The sequence below is a fragment of the Physeter macrocephalus genome, chromosome 18 (genome assembly GCF_002837175.3).
Source record: "Physeter macrocephalus isolate SW-GA chromosome 18, ASM283717v5, whole genome shotgun sequence".
Classification (NCBI taxonomy): Eukaryota; Metazoa; Chordata; class Mammalia; order Artiodactyla; family Physeteridae; genus Physeter; species Physeter macrocephalus.
Window position 1 is genome coordinate 99,653,082 of NC_041231.1, and position 24,801 is coordinate 99,677,882.

The following is a 24,801-nucleotide window of genomic DNA, read 5'->3' on the forward strand; positions in this document are numbered from 1 at the left end:
CGTTGCGGAGCACAGGCTCCGGACGCGCAGGCCCGGCGGCCGTGGCTCACGGGCCCAGCCGCTCCGCGGCACGTGGGATCCTCCCGGACCGGGGCACTAACCCGCGTCCCCTGCATCGACCGCTGCGCCACCAGGGAAGCCCAGAAAAAGATTTAAAAAATATATATATATTTATCTATTTATTTAGCTGCGCCGGGTCTTAGTTGCAGCCCATGGGATCTTTAGTTGCGGCATGTGAACTCTCAGCTGTGGCATGTGGGATCTAGTTCCCCGACCAGGGATCGAACCCAGGCCCCCTGCACTGCGGGCGCGGAATCTTAGCCACTGGACCACCAGGGAAGTTCCCCCAGAAAGATTTTCGCTCTATGGTATTATTTATTATTGTTGCTGCTGAATGGGACTAACCACGTAAAGAAATCATGCTTCTTTTAGTCATTATGGTCTAAACTCCCACTACGAAATAAAACAGCAGCGGCAGAAAGAAAAAACAAACAAAAGCTCAGCAATGAAAATTCCTGGGGACACAAATTAAAAGCCTACTATTTGTTGTTTACTTGTTTAAAAAACATTTGAGAAAATAATCCAGATTAAAAGTCAGATGTATATGGGACTAAAGAGGTAGTGGCTTTAAATTACTTTAGATGATACAAGAAAAAAAAAAAATCCCTCAGACTTTCTTTCTTTCTTTTTTTTGCGGTACGCGGGCCTCCCTCTGCTGCGGCCTCTCCCGTTGCGGAGCACAGGCTCCGGACGCGCAGGCTCGGCGGCCACGGCTCACGGGCCCAGCCGCTCCGCGGCACGTGGGATCCTCCCGGACCGGGGCCCGAACCCGCGTCCCCTGCATCGGCAGGCGGACTCTCAACCGCTGCGCCACCAGGGAAGCCCCTCCCTCAGACTTTCTTACGGGAAGGTGCTAAACTCCCCTGCATGGTAGGACCTGTCCCCCAGCGCCCTGCCCAACTCTCTCACCCTGCCCCATTTATACTCCTGATGCCCTAGTCCCCTCTCCCAACCTCTGGGCTTTTGCTCAACAACTCCCTCTGTCCAGAATGCTTGCCCTCCTTTACCCCACCCCCTCATCACTACTTTTTCAACAAAGCAATATATGGATAATTATATTTTGATATATTTCCTTTCTTTTCTTTCTCCTGGGATACCCTTAAGTCATCCTTCTGTTCCAGACGAGGCCGTCACTGTCCTTCCCAGATCCCAGCCTTGAGGAGTGAACCCTGCCAAGTCTGAGCTCACTCCGACGTCCCAACATCACAGCCACAGGCGAGGAGCTCCTGAGGGCAGGGACCGTGGACATACTAGACAGTTGCTGCGGTGCTAAATAAATAATCAATCACAAAGAGAGTAAACTATTCTCCTCTGGAACCACTGAAAAATGGAACAGATATTTATCAATCTGCACAGATCATTACTGAGGATGAAAAAATGGAATCGTCAGGATAACTGAAAATATCTTCTAGTCTTCTGACCTAATAACCAATAAATGAGAAATTAACAAACGAATGGCCATCATCACTTTGAAAATTCCTATACCGACCACGACCAAATCATGTAAACACTATTCACAGGTAAAGGCATTAAATATTGTGTTACAGCTACCACTTAATTGTAGTGGAGGAATTTAATGGAAAACTAGTATATCATATTCTAAAAACAACAATATTGAATGATTTCCTGACAGATTATAGGTCACTTTTTTCCAGTCATCCATTTAATCTACAGCTATCTACTACCTACGATTTGCTGCCAGCCACAATCCCAGCAAGTGCTGGCGATACAGCCGTGACCACAGGGAGATCGCCAGCCTTATGTTCTATTTTCTAGTTGAAAGGAACAGATAATAAATACACACACTCATCTGTAAGTTGTAAGTGGTTGTAAGTGCTATGCGGAAAAACAAAGCAGGTCGGGGGCGTGAGTAATGCTGGCAGTAAGAGGGGGAGGTGCTCTTTTCTCTAGGGAGCCTCAGGAAGGCCTCACTGATAAGGTGACATCTGAGCAGAAGAGCACTGAGAGATGATGGGGTGTCTTGCAGCACCTGGTGCAGGGCATTCCCAAGGGAGGAAAAGAGAAAAGGCCCTGGACAGGGGCCAGCTGGGTGTGCCTGCCACTGAGCCAGGCGATCAGGGTGGTTGCAGCGGAGGGGCAGGGCAGGAGGGAGTGGAGCCGAGATTCAGAGGCGTGGGGCTCGCAGGGGACGCAGACCACGGCTCCGAACGAGACAGGAAACCGATGGAGGGTTTTAAGCACAGCAATGATGTAACTTGCAGAAACCACGTCAGCCGCTGTGTTGGAAGCAGGCTGTAAAGAGGCAGCGGCTGAGCCACGGAGACCAGTGAGGGGCTAGTGCAAGCAACTTAGAAGACGTGACGATAGCTCTGACCAGGGCTGGGAGAAACAGGTGGTTCAAAGCGGTAGGTTGCCGAATACGTTGTGAAGGAAGAGCCAAAGGTTTCACTGGTGGGTTGGAGCCAAAGGACACCAAGTACGACTTCAAGGTTTTTGGTCCAGCAGCTGGAAGGATGGGAGAAGGACTTCAGGGAAGCGTGCTTCTTAGAGTCACATAAGGGGTAAACCAGGAGTTTGGGGCACGTCACACTCTAGATGCCTGTTAGACATCCAAGTGGAGATGGTGAGTAGAAAGATGGACATGCAAGTCTGGGGTGGATATTGGAATCATCAGCATATGGATGGTATTTAAAGTCGGAAGCCTGGATGAGACTACCTGGGGAGGGAGCATAGGCAGAAGAGATGAGAGGTTAGAGACCACAGCCCTGGGCACTGCACTTAGAGGCTGGGGAGATGAGGAGGAGCCAGTAAAGGAGAGTGAAAAGAGAATGCCTAGAATATTCTAGGCTGGTGTTGGACTAGAAAGTGGTACACCCTGCAGACACGCAGCATCACGCTGTGGGCTTCTGCGCTTTCCTCTCTAAAAACATAGACATCTAAAGAATTGCTAAGCAAGATCCCATCTCTAACTACCATCAGTTTAATAGAGTGAAACTTCTTCCCAAAGAATAACAAGATCCAAACTTAGGATAGCAATCAAGAAAATATAAGTAAAGACAGCAGACTATCATCCATCAAATTGGCCCCAAACTAAAATGCATGTAGTATCAGGTATAGTTAAGGATGTGCAGAAATAGAAATTATCCTAGAGAACAATTTAAAATTATTAAAGCAAAATTAATTTTCTAGGTATCTACATACAAGGTGGTACTGTTCATGCAAATTTGGAATACAAACTTAAACAAAACCACAAGCTATGTGTGGATATACACACGTATGTTAACTGAATTGAAAGAAAACCCCTAAGTGCAGTTAGTGTTTGCCTCTGTGAGGGAGTGTGACGGGCTTGGCTGAGTTAGGGATACTGCACCTAATGTGTAATGCCTTACTTAGCTTGCTTTTTTCCAAAAATACAAATTTATGAAAATACGATTTTCAAAAACACAATTTATGAAAAAGACTTGAAGCAAATGTGAGAGAATATTTATAATCTCCAACTCTGGTGCGAATACATGAGTGCATGTAATAAAACGCTTTGTAATCTTTCTGTATTCTTAAAAAACATCTCAAAATATTTCTAAAAGCACAAAAGACAATAATAAAGGGAAAACAAGACCATTTGTTTGAAACAACGTTTGCCACATTTATGCCTACATTCCAAGCCTCTAATAAAGCAAAAGTGGAGGAATATATTTTGTTGGCATATTATAAAGAACTAGGAGGTATGACACAGCACTTGGCAAAATCCACCTATGTGCTATAATTTACTGTTCAATAAAAACCGCGAAAAAACTTTGAGTATACTACTGATAAGTACAGTAATTAAAAACAAAAACAACACAGAAAAAACAGGTGAAACTACCTAGAATTTTATCAGAGAATCTCATCTGAACTGGGAATTAGGCTATCAAGTTTGAGTTATAGTCTAAGACCTGCTTCAAGTGTTTCTGGAAATCAGGTGAGAAATAACAAAAATGAACGGACAGATATGTACGTCCATCAGTCAGCTGGCCAATCTAAACGATGCATGATAATTAATGGAAACTACACTTAATTCTCCTATGTAAATTTGGGATATAAACACTACCTTCCCTTGACCGTTTAGAAGATTCTACATTTTCCTTAATTTTTATAAGACTCATCTTCTTAAAGAAGTAAAACACCTAAGAGTATATATTATAATAATAATGCTTTTAACGTTTATACATTTTTCAGAAATTAGTATTTCATATTATAACCTCTACTTTGCGCCTTTTTTAGTCTCTGGGTAATAAATACACTCACTGAAAGCATTACCCGTTTTTCCTAGCTTTTTAATTCTGAATTGCTCAGCGTAATAGCAATAAAGCAAACAAATAATAAAGAGGGATTTTTTTCCACTTAAATAGTTATGGTAGTTAATTTACTGCATGACTACTAAGAGCAGAAAATAAATCAAACAGACTATTTACATCAGAAGTAAATTAGTTAATTAATTTTATTAAATGTGTGTCTTTATACAGACATCAAGACAGAATTCAACTCCTAGCCATTCAAAAAGCAGTTTTTAATACGTATGTTCCTAGGACAAAAAAGTGACACGTATGTTAATTTGATATATACTTTTAAATCCTGATATTGCAATCCCCAATATGTATCAGAGCATCAAAGTGTCTATAAAGCACTAAAAACCTCCTTATTGTCCTAAGTTTGTTATGATTATATTTTCCTTCTACTAATAATACATCCACTTATTTCCCCAAATTCAAGTTAAAGGCAATCGTTTCCTTGTGCTTAAAATACGAAATCATATCAACTGGAGCACTTAAGATGTGAGTCACTTCTCTTGCATATTTAGAAACAAATTCAGGCTGATTCATTTAGTGTGTTACTGGTTGTCAGGTGGAATGAAAAGCATTTGCTTTTTTTTACCTGTATTTTCAAAGATGTCCTCACCATTTTCTCTTTGGAAATTTTTTCTACATCAAACTAGTACATACTAACTAAAACACAGCAAGCAGGTAAATGTTTAATTTAGGGTGTTTTTCAAAAAAGCAATAGGACAGCTTTTTTTTTTTTTTTTTAACTTATCTCTTGTTGATAAATTCTTGGGTTAAACCAAAAAGTCTTACAAAAAAATAATTCTATCGTCTGACTAGTCAGAACAGATGAACGGCTTAATTTCCCCTCAAAATTGGTTAGAGATAAATACTTCTACTTGTTGAGTTAACATCGTTAAGAAAACAACCAGTTAACCTTTTTCAAAATAATAAACAATTTGGGGAAGCAAACAAATGTTTTATTCCCCAAATATTTCCAGAGCAGCTGCCGTGAGCAAGGCACTGCGCTGAGGGCTGCGGGCGCAGCGAATATGACTCAGGCATCAGTTCTACTCATGACACGCTTGAGAATCAGCGAAGAGGTAAGGGAGGAAGCATGTAAATAATAAAAAAAAAAGTTATGGCAGAAAGGGATTCAATACTCTGAGAGAGTGAACTCTAAAATATTACAGGTGTTGAGAAAAGGGAAAAATTGCTTCCCGCAAGTGGTGTGGGAAGGGAAAATCAGAGAAGGCTTCATGACGGCAGTGGATTTGAGCTAGATCTTGAAGGAAAATAAGATTTTGACCAATGCAGATGGGGAGCCACGTTTGTGTGGGGATTGAGGGTGAGGGCTTTATAGGCAGAGAGCCGGATCAGTGTCATGTAAGCAGGAAATTCAAGCATTAGGGCAGGTGAAAGAGAGAGATGAGGGATAAAGGTGAAGAAGTAGGCAGGCATCAGATTATAAAGGATTCTGAGGAATTACTTGAGGTCAAGTAGCTCATATTCTATTTGGTAGGCAAATGGAAACCAGTGGAAGACCTGGAGCAGAGGAATAGTATGATCAGACACATGCTTCAGGAAGATTAACTTAACATCAGTGGGGATAGATGCAAAGGAAGGAAGACAAAGGAAAGGTGAGAAAACTGATTAGGAGTCTATCACATAGTATAAATAAGAGGTAATGAAAGTAGGAACCAAGCAGTATCAGTGGGAATGGAAAGAAGAGTATGGATGCAAAGAAAAGAAAGAGCACATTGTAAATAGCAGTTATGAAAAATATGGAATAAAGCCTTACCTGATTCTTCTGTATCTTGTTCATCTATTAAACCTACTGAGACGCCTAAATCCACACATTTCTTGCTATGTGTCTTGGACTTCATGTGTTTTGTCAGATTTCCTTAAGGGAAAAGAATGTTTACTAAGCTTACATAGTATTATTTTGCTATTGCATTTGTCAACACTGGCAAATTCCATTCCTATTTCAAGTGAAAGTACAGATCGTGGTTATACAATTCCAATGACTAAAATTTGCTCAAAAAAATAATACTGGCATCTATATGCTGTAATAACCTTGTTATTGGTAATAATCTCTTTTTCAAACCTGCCTCCTCAACTTTGATGATGTCTACTTTTGCCTTATGGTTACTATTCTCTAGTCCTTATTTATTTCTTAGAACATTTTATATACACTTAAAGTCCCTTTCAGATTGCATTATGATCTGTGGTTTCTGAATTCTCCACCAGTTGTGTCCGCTGGCTTTCCCTCATAGTACTTTATTTCCTTGCACATTTTTTTAGTTTTTATTGTAAACTTATCTTTAGTAAGATTGGTGTCCATGGAGTCTTAAGTACCCTGGGTTGTAGACACATCTCTATGGGTCAGCCTTCCAACTGCTTCTGCCTGGGACCTTAACAGTTTCATTTCACTAATTCTGGATCAGTTTGTGGGGTCTTTTTGGCATGGCACAGGTACAGGGTTTTGCTTTTTAGCAGGCAGCTTTTTCCCCACATGGTCCAAAGTCACTGAACAGAGAGCCATGCTTATTTCAGAGGCCTCAGATGCCATTCCAGGACCAGCATTAAACCCCAGGCCTGTGGGCATATATCTGGCAGCATTAAACCCCAGGCCTGTGGGCATATATCTGGCTTGATGTCCCTATGGACTTTTTTTTTTTTTAAAATATCTGTTCACCATGCTAGTTGGGAGTTTCCTTATTTTTGGTGGCTGGGAATCTTTCTTTCTAAATTTCAAGTTTGGCTATCTATTTAAAACTACAGTTGGTTGTTGTACTATAAATAGTATTTCTGTGTGTTTGGAACAAGAGAAAGAATTTCCTACATTAATTTTACTTCACCATACTGACTACAAGTCTCATAACAGTATCCCTAGAGGTGTGTTTCCTCTGGCAGCTGTTGTACACCTCTGTAAGTATCACCAGATTAACTGGGAACCATTGGGCGTGCTGGCCCCAGGTGATCATTAATGCAGGAGGAGAGCTCAAACTCTCTTGAGGATACCAAGCAGCTTGAGTAGACAATGCCACACACACAAAATTGCCAAGAAGGGAAAATCGTCTCTTTTGAAAATAAAATCTAAATGCTGAGTTTGGCGAGCAGGGCAAATGAGTATTTCAGAATAAACCTTCAGAGGAGCTAAAAATGTTTGAATCATTGGTCCAGATTTGAGTCTGCAGTAGCTGAAAGACCTGCAAAATTGCACTATTTATAGAGCCTCACCTTCACTAAAATTGCACTAAGCCCGTCGGACTGGTCACACACGTTTAGGCCAATTCTTGCACTAGGTGAGTATGCACAGCATCCCAGAGCTTAGTGCTTAAGGGGTTCAAGTGTAAGAGAGGGCCCGGACCAGATAATGTCTAAGATCCAGCAAACCTCGACCTCTGTGATTCTAGAGATAACGCCCGGCTTAAATGACTTGGCCATGTCTGACATTTGCCTTAAATACACTTAAAAAATAAAATATGAAGCAAATATGGCAAATTAGTAACAATTATTAAAACGTGATGGGCATACTGGTGTTCATTACGCAAATATCTACTTTTCTGTATGCTTCAAAAATTTCACATTAGACGTTATGAAAAATAGTTTTCCCATCTTATTGTGGCTGAAATTTCCACTTATCAGTCAAAACACTTTCTAGCATGATGACAATGTTATAAACCAAATCACAAGGTCCACTAATAGTTCTTTCAAAATGCTTTTGTTCCCTAAACAGACAGCCATGGAGGTCACTTGCTTTCTGAGAAGTTAATGTATAATTGTAACTAGGCAAATTTGGGAATATGAGTTTTTAATAAGCATATTTTCTCATAACTTGAGCTATTACTTATTATTAACCAACTTCTTAAATAATTTAAAATAAAACAATTTGCATTTCAATATGCAAAATATGCAATCAAAATGCAAATATCCCCCAGCAAGGTTGTGCATTAACTTAACAGATAAATTTTTCAACAGATTTAATAAACATTAATATAAATCCTCTGGAAAGCATGAAAGATTTTGTTTCTGCGTTCCTATAGCTATATATAAAGTCCAGCTTTCTGTGATATAAATGGAACTAAATCCTGCAGAGATGCAAGCTCAGACTGAGCTGACTGACCTTTTAAAGCAGAATAGTGAAAACCAATAAATTAAAATTATTTTGAAAATGCATTCATAAAATAAACCGAGAGGACAAATGATGAAGTACAGATTTACAAGCATCACCATCAGAAGCATCAATTTCTAGGAGGACAGATCATTCCTTTGATAGTACCATGCTATCTCTGCATACTCCTATTTATATAGCATGCCATTACATCACTATTACCTTCTGTTAATAACCAGACACATTCAAGAATGGGACAACAAAGTAAATCAGAGTAGGGCAAAATTTACAGCCTCATCTAAAAACAAGTCTTTTATTATTTAGCTACCTTTACGAGGTACTATGGAATCTGTTTGACATATATTCATAAAAGGTAGACTTCTACAAGGAAGCGACCGTAAAAAAAGAGAACTGCCATGCCGAGAATAGGGAAATACTGAATTTCTAATATTTTCTTCACCAGTCTGCTTAGCTAGGGTAGCTTTCTTCAAATAAATATTTATCACATAATTCCAATGAATTATCTGACAAAACAAAAAAATTAATGTAAATTCAGGTATCCAGCATATTTGAGAAATGAAAGACATGAAAACTGCTAACAGGTACTGCTCACTCTTCAAAGATCATTATGCCCTGTCCACCATTTAACAAACATTTATCTAATATTTTACATGATGTTGGCTTGAGTTATTTCATTAGGATCAATACTTGATGATTCATAATATTTTTCTTTGCCAAGAAATCTCTGTAGTTTCATTTGTTTTCCACATCAAAGTTTTCCTTCCTTTCTTTGCCCTTACTTTATAAGATATCCTGCTTCCTTTTCCTCCTTCTTTTGAGAAACACCCATTTCACATTATACCTGGATCCTCTTTTATACGGCAACATCATTCTGTAACTGGTAATGTTTTATTTGTAATATTGGCCTATTACTGGTCTCCTGGTCTCACACTGGAAATTATTCAACAGACGGACGTTTCTTAATCATAGGATCAAAACCAGTGTAAAAGCAGTAAGCTGGGTTAAAAGATCAAAGCACTTAATCCTATCAAAGCCTTCACACAAGATCAGGAAAATCATCCTGAAATGCACCCTCCATTTCCAGAAGAAGGTTCTATACCACAACCTAAGAATGTCAGAATTAGGGTTCCTTCTGACTTATGATTTCTTGAAACTTTAGAAATATTCAAGGCTATCTGAAGAACAGTTTTGTTTTTTCCCCCCCATCATTCTTGTTTCAGGTTTTACTGGCATCTAAGGAGGGCTAATTTGAAGCTATTTAGTTACCGCATACTCTTTAAATGCCAATAAATACTGGCCAAAATATAGAATAAGTTTTGCTAAAGAGTTGATCAATCTTTAAAACAAAAACTGCAAAGACAACCAATATAATCAGGAAAAAAGGCAAATGTTAACTGAAAAGGGATAAAAATAATGTAGTTCTATAAAAAATATTGATTAAATATTTTTCACAGATTTTGTCCTTTCAGACAAGTAATTTTATGATTATATTGCTTTGTATTTGCGAGATTCTTACTTTCTAAAGGGTGGTATATGAAATTAAAGTCTCAAGCAAGAAATTTTTATATAATGATTCATAAACAAGGAACCTAACGGAGAAAGCCAACATTTTATGATAGTGTATTTACTCATTATATGTCACAGGAAATTTGTAGAGAGTAAAATTACCTTAACTATAATAAAGGCTCACAATTTAAATAAAAACATATAAAGAATACAGAAATGGTACTAAATATAATTTTAATTACTAGTTCTGAGTTCCACAAACATTAAATATTACAAAATTTAGAAATTTTTTGAAGCTGAAATTCAGCAGTACATCAGTAAAGAAGCTTCATGGGAAAGAAAAAGAAATGGCTATGCATGACTAAAATTAGATAATCAAACATGAATGTAATCAGTATAACTTTACTGTAGTTATTATTTTAATTTTTTCTTTAATCTCTGAGCACTGAAATGCATCTACAATGTGATCATGAAAATTTCTTTTTTCTTCTTTAGCTCCAAAGTAAGTATTTTTGAAAACGTGTTAGTCATCATGTTATACAACTCTAGTTTGGGAAGTAAAAGAAAAAAGGGCAGTTGCTCCTTTTCAAATGTCATATTTATTATGTATATTCTAAAAGTGTGTAATTAAAAACTTTTTCTCGAGGTCTAGAGATATATAAAGAGATAAGACTACGATGCTGACAAGATGTAATTTATATTATTCTATTTAAGCTACTGCATCCTTGGTCAAGGAATATGTAAAGTTGGGTCTTAGCTCTACTAACTCAATGCATATAATAAAGGACCATGAAGCGATGTCATCTCATACCTTTAGTCTTAAAGGAGAAGTTACAGTAAGTGCAGTGGTAGGGGCGCACATCTGTATGGGTTCGTATGTGTTTCTTTAACATACTAGGTTTCTTACAACGGATTCCGCATTCTTCACAAATGTACTTTCCTCTTCCCCTGCCTCGGACATATACATACTCTTCATTTGATTTATATCTAATTTAAAGAAAAGGAAAATGAATAGGGCGATTGGATACTATGTCTTTGAGAAAATACTGATGATTGAAATTCCACCTAAAAAAATAAAACAAGGCACAATTTTTACACTCAATCAATATAAATGTTATGCACATGTAAGTAACAGAATATTCCAGCTTTTCACATCAACACAATATTCTAATAGCTAATTCTAATCAAACAACTTTACTCAATACCAGGTTTAATTTTAAAATAGTTCCTCTAAGTGACTGCTTTAAAAGTTTTCTTTATTGTTAAACAATTCAATCACGGCTACAAGTACTGAACTATTTCTGAGCTTCATTTTAACTACATTTGGCTTTTACAATTTTTCTCACAACTGAATTCACAAAAGACATCAAACAGGCAATGATTCATCTCTTTTAGAGCAGATTTTTTCAGTTCACTCCTTATTATGAATCAACGTGAAACCCAGGGTTCACTCTGAAAACTTAGTGCTTAGCTGCCTCCTAGAACCTACAATGTTTTCTAAATAGTTGTCATTTTCTTGATCAAAATGGCATTATCTAACATAATACCTAACATGTATTTTGCCATGAAGATTCTGTCAATAAGCTGAGAAACCTTGCAACGTTTATATAAAATCGGCACTGGTAAGTCTTCATTCACATGAAAGCAAATGTACATTTAAAAAGTAAGTTTAAATGTACATTTAAGAAGGAAAATTTGTACTTGCCCTCCATCAAATATTTTAATTCTTCTTGGTTCACTTTTGATTAAGGAATTTTCTTTATCTTGCTCACTGTTAATTTCAGAGGCATCTTTATTGCTGAATTCAACTACTGTGGACTTTTGATTACCTAATGCTCTCTGAAAGGGAAAAAAAAAAAAAGAGAGAGACACTAATTTAATAAAACTGAAAACACAAACATGCTAGTGTTTCACTTGGAAATTAAAACACGGCAGAGTACAGTGCATACGGTTAGCTTAATGGAAGGCATTTCAAGGACGTGACAGCTTTAAAGGTCATTGCTTTATCTCCTCCTTTATCTGTCTGAGTCACAGCAAACTGACACATCTTATGCTACTTTAAAATCCCACCACATTCCACTGACACCCCCGAATAAAGACTCTACAACCCTCCACCCTGGTATTCCATGAGTTCAATTTTAGGAACTTATTAAAAATAAACTAAATGTTCTTTCTCATAGCTAACCAACCACTCAGACTACAGTTTAAGTATACTTGTTAAAGAGTTTATTATTTAAAGATGGAAAAGAGCTAGTTACCCCCTTATGGTATAATGTCTCATACTCCTGAAAAACATGACTAACTTCCCTTCAGCATCAATGCAGTGTAAAGTTAAGAGCCGAAGCTCCATTTCCCAATATTTTATTCTCCCCTTCTCCCATCATTTTAAACCATAATTAGGTTTCCTCTCTATATCCACTCAAAAGTTCCTGAATACTGGTAACTGTGAATTATAGCTCAGGTCAAAAGTTAGGTCTCGGCCTGATAATACTTAAATCTCTAGAAAAAAGCAGCGAACATCAGAATAATAAACAGTGTGTGCTTTTCCTACGGAAACTCTGTAGTGACGTGACCTCGTGATTTTATACGACCGCACTACTTACAACCTCTTTTCTCACTCCGCAGCCTACTCTGATCTCACAAATCCTTGTGAGGCAGCCAGCACTGGTGGATCACATCCCAGTGAGGAAGGACACGCGTAGGATTAAGTCACTTGTCCAACGTCAAGTGTTAACAGCAAGGGCTCAAACTCCAGTCCTCTGGCCAAGCCCAACACAAGGCACAACTTTTCTGATCAAGGTCCTCTTTGTTACAAAGTCCCTTTAAAAATTACACCACCAAGTAGACAGCTATCATACTGCGATGACATAACAACAGTAAGTGACAAGAGAGCGGGTGCATCATGGACCCAGGGGCCTATGTGGCCTCGGGAAGAATCCCCTGGGAAGGCTCTGTCCTTAGAAAGCCAGGCGTAAAGAAAAGCTGCTGGCCTGAGTGTCTCAGAAAGGTGGTGTGAAGGGGTAATGACACTGACCCTGACATGTACAAGTGCAACTGTCTCCCCTTTTTCTGGCAAACACATCAGGTTTGGAATACACACACATACCTTTCCTGGACATTATACCTCTAACAGCAATCCTATTTCCTACCTTCTTCGCAGTACCAAATTCCCGCTTATCTTTTGCTCACTTGCTTGCTATCAGATCTGACTTCTATTCACCAACAAGCAAAATGCCAAAATCTTTACTATTTCCTTAGTTTATATGCTTGACCGCTCTACACACTGCATGTTGTTGACACCTTGCTTCTCCTAGAGATGCTTTCACTTTAGCATCGACCTGCTCCCTTCCATTCTGAACTATAAATACGTGCACAGTTGGGTTGTGCGGTAACAGTCAACCCAGTACCGAGTCCTCCGCGGCCACCTGCCCACATAACTCATGTCTCTGGGACATGAGAACCCTTCAGTCCAGAAACCATGTTAGTCACCATCTTTCTTTGACCTCTTGGCTCGAACAACTCTCTTCAAAATATCTTCTTCCTTGATCTGTGTGATACCACTTTCCCGTAGTCCCCCCTCCTTCCTTTATGAACAATCTCTCTCATTTCCTATGTGGACTTTCTTCATCCACTCAAGCCTTTGAATAGCAGGGATCTCAGGATCCATTCCAGGCCCTTCTCTCTAAAGACCTCATTAATTGCACCTATGCACTGAACGATCTCTACACCTTCCACCCGGAGCTCTCTCCCAGCTCCAAATCCAGACGTGCGTTCCCCACGGCATTTCTGCCAAGGCACTTGGTACTGAAGGAGAGCCACTTTTCACAGGCACTTCAGGAACATACATACACGAAGCGCTGTTTAAATTCTCACGCTCAAGTCTCATTTTCCATCTGACTTAGTAGATGTAGAGTCTGAGCATTTAAAAATTAAATTCTGAATGGTTTGGATGCACCCTCCTCCACTGAGAAAGTGTCAAAGGCTCTCTACCACCACGCATATTCTTTGGTCTCTATCTACACTTCCAACTTCCAACTACGTCAGTGTTTCAAACTTCCAACACCTTCTAGCCATGCTGGACTCCTCGGGGCTCTTTAATTGAACTAAGTTCATTCTCACTTCCACATCACTTGGCAGACTATTAAAATTTCTCACTCTTGTTTGCCTGAAAAAAACTCCTTACTTTTCTTTTTTTCTTTTTTAAAGACTCGGCTGAAGTATCACCACTTTTGGAATATCTTCCTTGTATCCGTACCTCCTCCTCAAGCTACTGGCAGTGTTAGAGACTTCCTTCTTTTATTAAAGTTGTAGGCACTTCTATTATAATACTGATACTGTGATATTTTCTTATTGATAGATAAATATTTATGAACCTGTAGTACGTGCTTGTGAGCCTGTAGAGATCAAGAACTTAATCTATAATCCTGAATGTCCAGAGTCCAACCTAATACCCTTATCTATTTATTCTTAATCATTTAAATGATATTCCCCATTTTATAAAGCCAACAACTCTAATTACAGTTTTATTCCACAAATAACCCCAAATTATCATTTTACGACCTTACTGTACAAATCCTGACCAAACCAACTTAAGTATCAGGTGTACAGTTATTTTGTGAATCTTCTCTCTAGTACTAAGAGTTGGGATCAGCATGGCGAGGGGAGAGTGGTCAGATGTGCATAAAACAAGGAGGAATGGGTCTCTGCTTATATTTTAAAATGAAATAGAACAATCTCCAATATTCGCACCTCTGTCCCCCTTCGTTAGCAGGGATAAAGCATAAACATAACCTTCTCTCGCCTAACAAGAAAATCAAATCTTAGAGGACTCTGGGGAACCTTTATCAGTATAACTCCCTGGGTAAACTCATCATTCTTTCTTTCAAAGAACTGTACACTAAGAAAGCACAATTTGTCATTCAAAATTAAAACACAACCTCCAACTGAAATCTTTAAAGGCATCCAGACATGTTGGAACTAACTTGCACAGACTATTTTTGAAGATAAATGATATTTCAAGTACCTTGCTTAAGCTGCTTTTCCACTTGCTTGAATAGACCAATAAATCTGACTTGAAATGGGTGGTTATTGCTTGACAATACAGAGATTTTCCGGTCTTCTGTTTGGAGTTCAGGAGAGAAAGGGCCACTTTGGTAGGCAAGCTGAGCGGATTTGGATCACCGGCGTTCACGGTCCAATCGGTGTAGGCCGAAGTTTTTTGGTCGTTCTGGGGCAGGTGCAGGGCCTTCTGCCTCAACAGGTAACACCACGTGAAGCTGGTTGCAGTCTTCAGGCTGGGGAAGGACGGCTGCTGTGTGTCACCGGCCTTACACGCGGAAGGAGTGGTGGCTGCGGACCGACTCTGTTCTTGGATGCTCGCTTTGTCGCCTGGATTTTCAACCCCTGGTGACTTCCTTTCTTGGCTATTGTCTACACGTTCCGAAGGAGAAATGTGAGTTTTCTCTGCAGGGACAGCTGAATTTCTAACTGTCAGAGTCAGCGATGTGGCCGACAGGATGCTTTCAAATTCCTGCAATTCTTTTATAGGTTCTATAACCACAGGCTTGGAGTGTCCTGACGACAAACTCTCAGCTGGTGAAACATCAGTCAAATGCAGAGCCTCACTGCTAACTTCAGGGTGAGAAAAAATATCCTGTTCCAATATCACAGCTTCAAGGGGCTCCGTGGCACAAACCTGCCTCACCAGAACAGGCTTCTTCTGTTTACTAACTTCATGAGCTCTTGAACTCAATGCTTCCAACGGTCTCGTATCTGTCGCACAAACAGCTCCGTTTTCATCCTTGGCTCGCTTCTGGTGCTTTTCCATGGCAATGTCTAAACTATTTGCTGGGGACAGCATCCTTTTACTTGAAGCTGAAGACTCTTGCTGGGGGGAAAGTCTACCAACAGACATTTTCTGAGTTACAGGCAAGGATTCTGATGGAGACGAATTCTGGCCCATCTCTGAAATAACATTCTCGCAGACAAGTTCTCCCTCTGGGTTTGGCAAAGCATTCCGGTGATCGTGTTGCGATTTTGGCACGGAATTTTGTTCTTCGCTGATTGGCACCCTACTACGATTAGCCTGGCAAATCGGCTGACTGGATAGATCTTGGGTCACTAGGATCTGCGGCAGAGCTGTGGCTGTGGTGAAACAGTACGCTGGGACCCGACTCTGCAGATGCAAGGGCAGCGCAAAGGACGCTGGCACCTTCGGCACCTGACTGACGAGAGGCCCGACCGTCAGTGGTGGCAGAGGACACGAATTAGACGTGGCTTCTACTAACTTGGCTGGTAATGTCAACGAGGTCGCATGATGGTTGGCCCCAGCTGGGTCCGAAAGAACTTGCTTTGGCAGAGGATGTACGGGGTTAGAAGTGCAAGGCTGGGTCGAAGGGACCACCTGACACTGAAGCTGGTACTTGGGAGCAAAGCAGTCCTCACTTTTAGAAGATACATGTCCACCGGGGCTTGCATCTGGTTTGACATTCTGTGTAGACACCTGCAGAGACATCTGTGTGTCTGGGAGGCTAAGGGGCGTGTGGATTTGATTTAACAAATGGATACCAAGAAGCTGCTGAACAGGAAAGATGTTTGGAGAGTTGCAACTTGAAGTTTCTGCTCGCAGATCCTTCATCTGAGTCTGGGAGTGCAAAGTATTTGCAGGAAACTCAGGGGAAGGTGCATGAGTGAGCTGAGGCCCCTGAAATGGCACTGTGTTCACACCAGGACGAGCGACAGTTTGCAAAGAGGATGGGTTCCCAGGAGATAGATGACTCTCCGGAGTGATGCTTAAAGAGATCTGCCGTATCAGTGGGCCTCTCCGTCTTTCCAAGAGAGGCACGTGCCCGGCGACCCCCATGCCAGAAGGGGATGTCGGAGGCTGCAATTCAGCAAGCGGTGCTGGCTGAGGTGGAGCGATGCTTCCACAGTCGAATGATTTACTTCTGAAATCGGAGACCTCCATCGACATTTGCAGGCAGTGAATCTGTTCCGATGCAGTGCGCCTCATTTCCCGGTGACTCCCGGGAACGTTCAGGGTATTAGAGCCAGGTGGAATCATGAAAATCTCCGCTTTATTCGGAAAATCGATTTTGGGGGAGGCCTCAGTCTTAGAAACGTCCTCTACGTCTAAGGAAGCAGAGAAACTCGAAGTGTGAGATAAACTACTCTCCCTGCTTAGACTCCTGGAGAGAGTGGAGTCCAAGCTTGACTCGGTTGAGGAGTGCTCGATCTCGGCAAGACGGAGCCTCTTCTTTTTGGGCGGCAGTTTCTCTGTTGGCAGTTTGGACAAGGTTTCGCTCCGCTGAGGCCAACTGAACTTCTCAGACTTCTCCTGATCGTGGCCTTGGCCCTCCAGGTCCCGATCTGGCTCTTCTGTGACCAGGATCTCTGGGACTTGGATGTTGTGCTGCCGAACGAGTCTTGAGGGTTGTCCTAACAGGTGTCGCTCACCTGAGAGCCTTCTGGAACCTTCCTGAAGCTCCCCTCTCAGAGCATCGGAGAGTGCAGGCTCGGCGGGCTGAGGCGTGTTCCGGGGCAGGCGGCCTTCCTCTTGGGAAACCCCTCTTACGTGCGGAGATCCGGGCTTCCCCGCTCTCAGCCCCTGCAAAGAAACGGGGGAGGCGCCTCCACGAGACTCCAGCTTGGCAAGCGCACCGGGTCTGCTCAGCGAGTTCGTGTGCTGGATGACGGAGATGCCGGCCCCATGCCTCTTGGGCTCTGTCCTGTCCTGGGCACCCAAGCTCATCTGCTCTTCCACGACGGAGGACGGCTTCGGGTCCGGGGGCGGCTCGGGGCCTCTGGCCACGAGCTGAATCGGGGAGGTTTGCAGCTGGATATTTCTAGGCGGCCGGTCACCAGTTATGGCAGCGTTCTGCTGAGACAAACTGGGAACCGAGCCCATCGCGCCCTGAAACCGGAGGCCCTCGGAGCTCTGGGGAGAAGCTCCACTTTCGTTTGGCTGAAGTTCGTCGTCATCTCCGACGCTTTTCATTTTCCTCCTTTTTCGTATCTGGGGCGTCTGCTCCCAGACCCCGGTGGCACTGGCAACCCTGTAGTGCAGAATGGGAGGCTGGGCACCGCTGGGCACCGGGCTCTGCTCCGGGTCCCTCAGAGCTACCTTGGTTTTTGGTCCGTGCAACTCTGAACAGTAAAATTTCTTATGGTTTTCGAAATTTTCCAGTTTCCTGTACCTGTTTCTACAGGTCTCACACTCAAACATGGTCCCTCGCCCCTGATGAGACTTCTTCTTTTCCAAGTGTGAAGCCGGGGCCGGGGGCTTGCTTCTTGCTGCTGCGGTCTCCCCAGCGGGGCTGCCTCCGGGATGGCTCTCGTCCAAGGACTGCCCGGCACCGAGAACATGATTTTCATTTGCCGAAGAGTCTTCTACTGCTGCTTGTCTGACGAGAGTGCGGGGATGTCCATTTTGGGGCACAGAAGTGTTAGGCCCTGGTACAAAGACATCGTCGTAGAAAGCGCCAATTTTGTCGTCAAAGGACTGACTTCCTCTGAGTGGGTGTGGGGGAGGGATGATGCTCGCAGGTACTGCTGAGTACCCTGTGGTAGGCATAGAATTACTTCTGGTGATGGGCAGACAGTCGAGGGAAGGTACAGACAGAAGAAACACCTGCTTTGATTTCTCTGTGGGAGTGAAAGGGGACTTTGGTATATCAGAGCTTGAACTTGTTCTCCGTCCCATTGGTTTTAAATCAAACTGGAAAGAATCCTTAAATATGTACGATTTGGGGGAATCGATGCTTCCCCGTCGTGAGAGGGAGGTCCTCCGTGGCTTTACACTATCCAGTTGCTTGTCATCTACCAAGGCTTCGTTGTCTGAGATAAGCTTTGATATCCGTTCCTCAAGCGTTTTTGTCGCCAAAGGTGGGCGCATCTGACCCGGGAGGAGTGACACTTTTTCACCTGCTGGAAGAGCCGAAGTTGCTGGTGTGTTGACACGAGGTGCAGAGGCCCCATTATTCTGGTTAGAGTCCTGCTCTGGGGTGGGTAACGTTCTGGCAAAGGGGGTCGGCGGACTCACTGTTTGGTCGGCACTTTCAGAACGTGAAAAGTAACCAGAATCCGTACTTCCTAAACTGCGAGGACTCAGGAGAAGCTTTCCTTGCTGCTCTTGGGAGTAATCGGTGGCCTGCTGCCTTTGTAGCTGGGCATGTACCATTCCCACGTGAGATTCTTGTTTTCCCTCTGGCTGACTCACATCACCCTTCTGATGGGACTTCTCGTCCATCTCCAGGGAGGACGCCCAGGCTGAGTGGGACAGTACACCCGTTACCTGAAGGTCTTTCTGTTTCTGTGCACTAGGAGGTTCAGGCTTGGAATCCGTAACCTTCGGGCTGTCAGCTCTTGAAGGGGACACACTGATGGGGTGGACCACAACCTTTGGTAACTCTGTCACAGCCTGTGGTTCTGAAGATCTGTCCTGTAGTGAAAAGTCACCTACCACAGGATCTGGATTGCTTGGAATGGAACCCAATTTTGGTAAAGCTTCCGAGCTGGACACCGTTTTCATTATCTGCATGGGCTGCGGGTCCACGGAGCCCGGGTCGCTCTGCCTTTCGTCCGCGGCGCCCTCCTCTTCACTCTCCCCACTATCTTCCACATCCGAATGGATGCTAAGTGCTTTGGGGGACTCGTGAGACATGAACAAGCCGCCAGTATCTGGCTGCAAGACGAGACCCAGTTTGATAGTATGTGCATGGGATTTTTTGTGCTTGTACAGGTTACTTTTAGTCTTAAACGAAAACCCGCAGGTCACGCAGGGATAGGGTCGCTCTCCAGTGTGGGAGCGGATGTGCTTTAAAAGCACACTGGGCTTTGCACAAGCTCGATTGCAATACTCACAGATGTACTTTCCTTGTTTTTTTGGCTTCTGATCTTTCAGAAGAAGATTGCACATTTGTTCCACGCTGTGATTAACGACAGAGGCGACAGGAGTTGAGTTGTAAATCGGCGTGGGGGGTGACCGCGTGGAAAGGGCGGGGCTCACTGACAGCGGCGAGGCCGCATCCACTTGCTGGTTTGGAGGAGAAACCTGAGTTCTACTGGAGGGTGAAGTCACACCTACGGATGACATCACTGCTGCGTTACAGACGTGTTCAAGTTGGGCGTTCTCCTGATTCTGCAGACTCGTGAGTGACCTGGCGAAACCCGAACACGCTGGAAGCTGCTGATTTTGTTGGCCAGGTTTAGAAACAGAGTGTTCGCGTGGATTATACGAAGGAGAAACGGCCTGAAGCGCCGCCTGGTCGTTCTGCTGAGCGGCAGACACGTGCCCGGCGTATGAGGTCCGGGCAGGCGGCTGTGATTGGGCGGCCGGTTCTTGTGGGGTCGGATCGGGGGCATCCATCGGGCTGTTGTTCAGGTGAGAAGGGGGTCGTACAGTTTTATTTGGTCTCAGTTTTTCGCTCTTGACCGCACAAGAGGAGCCCTTTTGCGACAAGGTGCTCAGTTCTGGCTCCATGGCCTTCAGTAAGACATCGAACGCGGTGTTTGCATACGAGGAGGGCGGGGGGCTGCAGTGAGAGGAGATACATTCACGTTGGTCAGTCCTGCTTTTACTGGACAGAGAACTGGAGTCACATTTTCCCTCGGGAACACTGGGCTTGGCGGGGTCAGAGCCTTCCGACCTCCACCGGCGCGGCTCAGACGGGTGCTGCAGAAACGAGGGCTTCTTTGGGGAGACAGACTCTTGCAATTTAGAGGCCTCGGCAATTATCCCAGGGGTTTCTCCATTGTGTTTGGTAAACTGCTTCCCATTTTTTACAGGACTGTGATTCTGCTTCTTGTGGGACTCCGCCACACTCTGAAGAATGGCAAAAGATGACTCTTCTGTATTTTGTTTGTGTTTTGCCTGAAGAGGATTTCTCAGTGGGGATTTTGGTATTTTTTTCAGGTGATTCTCGGCTACAATCTTTTTTCGTTTCACACCTTTAAGTGATTCTGAAGTTCCTTTAATACCAGCCTCTAAGATTTCTGTTCAAAAAAGAAAAAAGAAAACCAATTGGTAAAATGGTATGTACACCAACTATGATTTTTTTAGATTAACATTACGATCACAAGGGTGTTATGACAACTGAAGGAGGCAAGTTAAAGGAAAGCCAGTTTGGATGAAACTGCATTCCTACATTCTGGCAATATTAAGAATGCTGGCCATCAACATCTGTTGAAACAATTATGCGAAGACCTTAGTGCACATTTCTAGAACGCTGTGTTCCTTTCTTGACCCCCTATCTCACCACAGTCCTGGAACCTGATGTTTCAAAACTAAATTATCCTCCCCCTTCACCCTTGCAGCTGAGGACCCTACACAATAGTCTTAAGAGAGCTGGCCCACAAAGAAGAAAATTCAACCTTTTAATGCTGGGTATTTGTCTTATCACATTTAGTATCTTTTAAAGCAAACTTCTCGGCAAGTTTCTACATAACAGTATTGCTCCAAAATAGGCAATACTGATATTCTTACGAGAACAAAGGTTACTATACAATAATTTTTAGACACAGATACCTCAGATGATCGTGGGATATTCACTGAAAGAACTGTGAAGAATTGCTAATATAGCAGTTGTATCAATAAACAGAAAAATATGAAAGTAAAATAATACACTTACTTGTGGTTCTTCACCAACAAAATTTTAAAGTCATAATGTTGTAACGGCCCTTAGTTTTAAAATAAAATCACCATTTTAATTGAAAACAATATTCAATGGCTATGTTTCTTTGCCACTAAATGATAGGTGAGTAGGTAGACAGAACTTATAACAGGAGAGAAGAGATGAAACCGCCTCCATTTCTTGCTGTGTTGAAATAAATCACCATTTAAATGGCATCAACCACCACAATCTCTGTCAGTTATTGTATTTTTGAGCAATAACTGCTTTTGCCATAATTTCGTTTGTTTCGATCTGTTGGATCCTCGGGCACGTAAACAAAAATTATTCAAGCTTATATTACTTACTTGTAGAAAAGCCAAATACTCTCATTCCTCATTATTTTCAAATAGCTGTTACAATGTACCTATTAAAAATTCATATTAGACCAAAATGTCTATACCAAAATAACCACTTTGCATTAACAGAACAATCTACATAAAATAAAATATTCTGGTCATCTTGTGACATCAGTTTATGTGTGTTCATGTATTAATTTAATGAAAAAAATTGCATACTAATCCACTAAAGGTACATTTATCCACCATAATCAGAAGGGCAAAATAAACGGGTGTGGGGGGGGGGGGGTCTCGTGATGAAACTATCTGAGCTGAAGAAAAATAGAAAAAAAAGTATCATATTGTTGGTACCCCTACAAAGTGATGTGGAGCAAACCCTTTTTATTCTTCAACCCACTCATTTATAAAATGATGCGTCCCCAGTGGTTTTCCCTCTTCGGGATGAAGGCCATGAAGTCAGTGATGTACTTTATGCCTCTCGCGAACTATACAAGCAAAGCAGGCGAAATGAAAAATGACGGTCAGCATCTCGGGAGCGCAGTTTCCCTACTCCCTTCCCGGGAGCTTGGAGGTGCGTTGAAACAAAAGTGAGAGCCACTAGGCTGTTAAAATAAATACAAAAGCAGAGCCCAGCAGCCACCTGGAGGAACGGCAGTTCTCAACTCAGGCAACTGTCAGAGCAGAAACACAAGAGATTTTTAAAAAATCTGCCCATGCCAAGCCCAACCACAAGCCTATGCAACCAGAGCCTTGGGTGGGGTAGATAGGTTTATTTTGTTATGTTTCACACATACTTTCTGTAATAAGATTTTATTTTTAGGTAAAGTTACGTGTAAAAAAAAAAAAAAATTAAACAATGGCTTACACGCCAAAGAAAAAAATGCAAAAATTCAACCCACAGCTAAAACCAGAAATACCACATTAAGTTTTAAAGGGAACATTCTATGTACTTTTTTTTGTTTTAAGAAGTACAATTCGGGCTTCCCTGGTGGCGCAGTGGTTGAGAGCCCGCCTGCCGATGCAGGCGACGCGGGTTCGTGCCCCGGTCCGGGAGGATCCCACGTGCCGCGGAGCGGCTGGGCCCGCGAGCCATGGCCGCTGAGCCTGTGCGTCCGGAGCCTGTGCTCCGCAACGGGAGAGGCCACAACAGTGAAAGGCCCGCGTACCACACACACACACAAAAAGTACAATTCAACTTTGCACTTAAAGAAAATGAAGCTGAAATGAAAAGGAAGGAATGACTTAATGACTATTTCTTTATAGACATAATTCCTCTAAAGTTAAGAATTTGAAAAAACACATTTTAAACAGATTTTATGAACCATGTTTCAATTTTAGATGAAGACGGACTCATCTCTCTTTGATGAATGTTTATAACATTTACATTCTATTTGCATAGTTGTTTACTCTTCGTTCTCTATTTGAATTTTAAGACCTGGTGCTAACATACCATTTCTTTCCTTCAAAACTTTGCATACTCCTTTGCTTTCTGGCAATGAAGCTTGTAAAGAGAAGCCTGCTGCCAGCCTGACTGGTAGTTTCTCCTCCTTCAGGTGACTTGCCTTTTTTCTGCCAGCATGTCTGCAAAAACCTTTATTTTCAAAGTCTAATAACATAACTAGTAGTCAGCTCAGAGTTAACCACTGTACAACTTTTCATTTTTTTCCTGGAACACAATGACCTCTAAAAGGAAATTCATTTAGTTTATTTCAGAAAATTTTTCTTTTCTTATTTCTTCAAATACATTTTCTGGCCAATTCTTTTCTTTGGGGTTGGCTCTTTTACTTTACTGACATCAATTGTCTTTATGGGGTTTCCCTGGTGGCTCAGTGGTTAAGAATCCACCTGCCAATGCAGGAGACACGGGTTCGAGCCCTGGTCTGGGAGGATGCCACACGCCACGGAGCAATTAAGCCCGCACACCTAGAGCCCAGTAGCCCCCACTCGCCACAACTAGAGAAAGACCGCGTGCAGCAACGGAGACCCAATGCAGCCAAAAGAAAATGACCTTTGTGCAGGACCACCCTTATGATGATCTAAATCTCTTCAATCTTTTTGTTTTTCTCCTTCACTCTTTCTAGAATTATCTAAAGCTTCTTCCCTTATATCAGTAATTTGATTTTCAGGCCATTAAATTCTTTGCTGTTTCAAATTCGTTTATTAGTTTTGGACTGACGTTGCTTTGTTCTCATTTTGTTCCCTAAGTTCCGCATTGCCCGTATCATCTGCTTTTACTGTCTCATATTATATTTGAAATGTTGCTTTAATAAATTGATCTTCTTATTAATTAAGTTCAATGCTTAAAAAAAAGTTTCTGAGGTAATATTTCCTTTAAGGCTGAGTTTTTGGTCTGTCTTTTCACGTTCTCTCTGCTTTTCTATTGCCTGAGATCATGGGGAATCACAGGGAGTGGCATTCGATGGAGAATATGTTCCCAACAGTGTTTTTCTGAGTTGTGTTCACTCTTCTAAGATTTGTGGGATCTCCTTTACCAGGGTTCACTCCCCTCGCTCAAGGGATAACGTCCATTCCATCATGGGTGGTTGGAAGGGGACGACCTTCAAGGCTAGATTAGTCTCTACAGGCAAAGAGCTTGTTGTTGCTGTTGCTGCTATCGGGAGGGGAGAGGGTGGTGGAGCAGATGAGACAGATGTAAAGAGGCAGGGCACCAGGCACACCTGAGGTGAATCGCACGTTATCATTCTAGAGGTGGAATTAAGGCAAGTTGCACGTGAATGTTACTCTCCATCCCTTGGCTGGAGTGCACAGAGTGGATGGCTAAGCCTTCTGGCTAGGAATTAGAGATACAGGCCTCCTCTTGGGAACCAATGCCCTGAAGTGTGAGGTAGCAGACCCTCGGGTCTTGGAGAATC

General features: G+C 42.4%; 1 protein-coding gene across 13 annotated transcripts in view; it reads right to left on the reverse strand.

Moving 5' to 3' along the window:
• The window catches only part of HIVEP1 (HIVEP zinc finger 1), a 150,972-nt gene that overhangs the window by 18,265 nt on the left and 107,906 nt on the right, over window positions 1–24,801 (reverse strand). For all 13 annotated transcript variants that reach the window (XM_055080243.1, XM_024121661.2, XM_024121666.3 and 10 more), the window contains 4 exons: window positions 14,987–20,955; window positions 11,669–11,802; window positions 10,775–10,950; window positions 6,121–6,222 (listed from right to left, as the gene is read on the reverse strand). In XM_055080243.1, coding sequence (XP_054936218.1) covers window positions 6,121–6,222; window positions 10,775–10,950; window positions 11,669–11,802; window positions 14,987–20,955 — 6,381 coding nt within the window. The remainder of the gene's footprint in view (window positions 1–6,120; window positions 6,223–10,774; window positions 10,951–11,668; window positions 11,803–14,986; window positions 20,956–24,801) is intronic.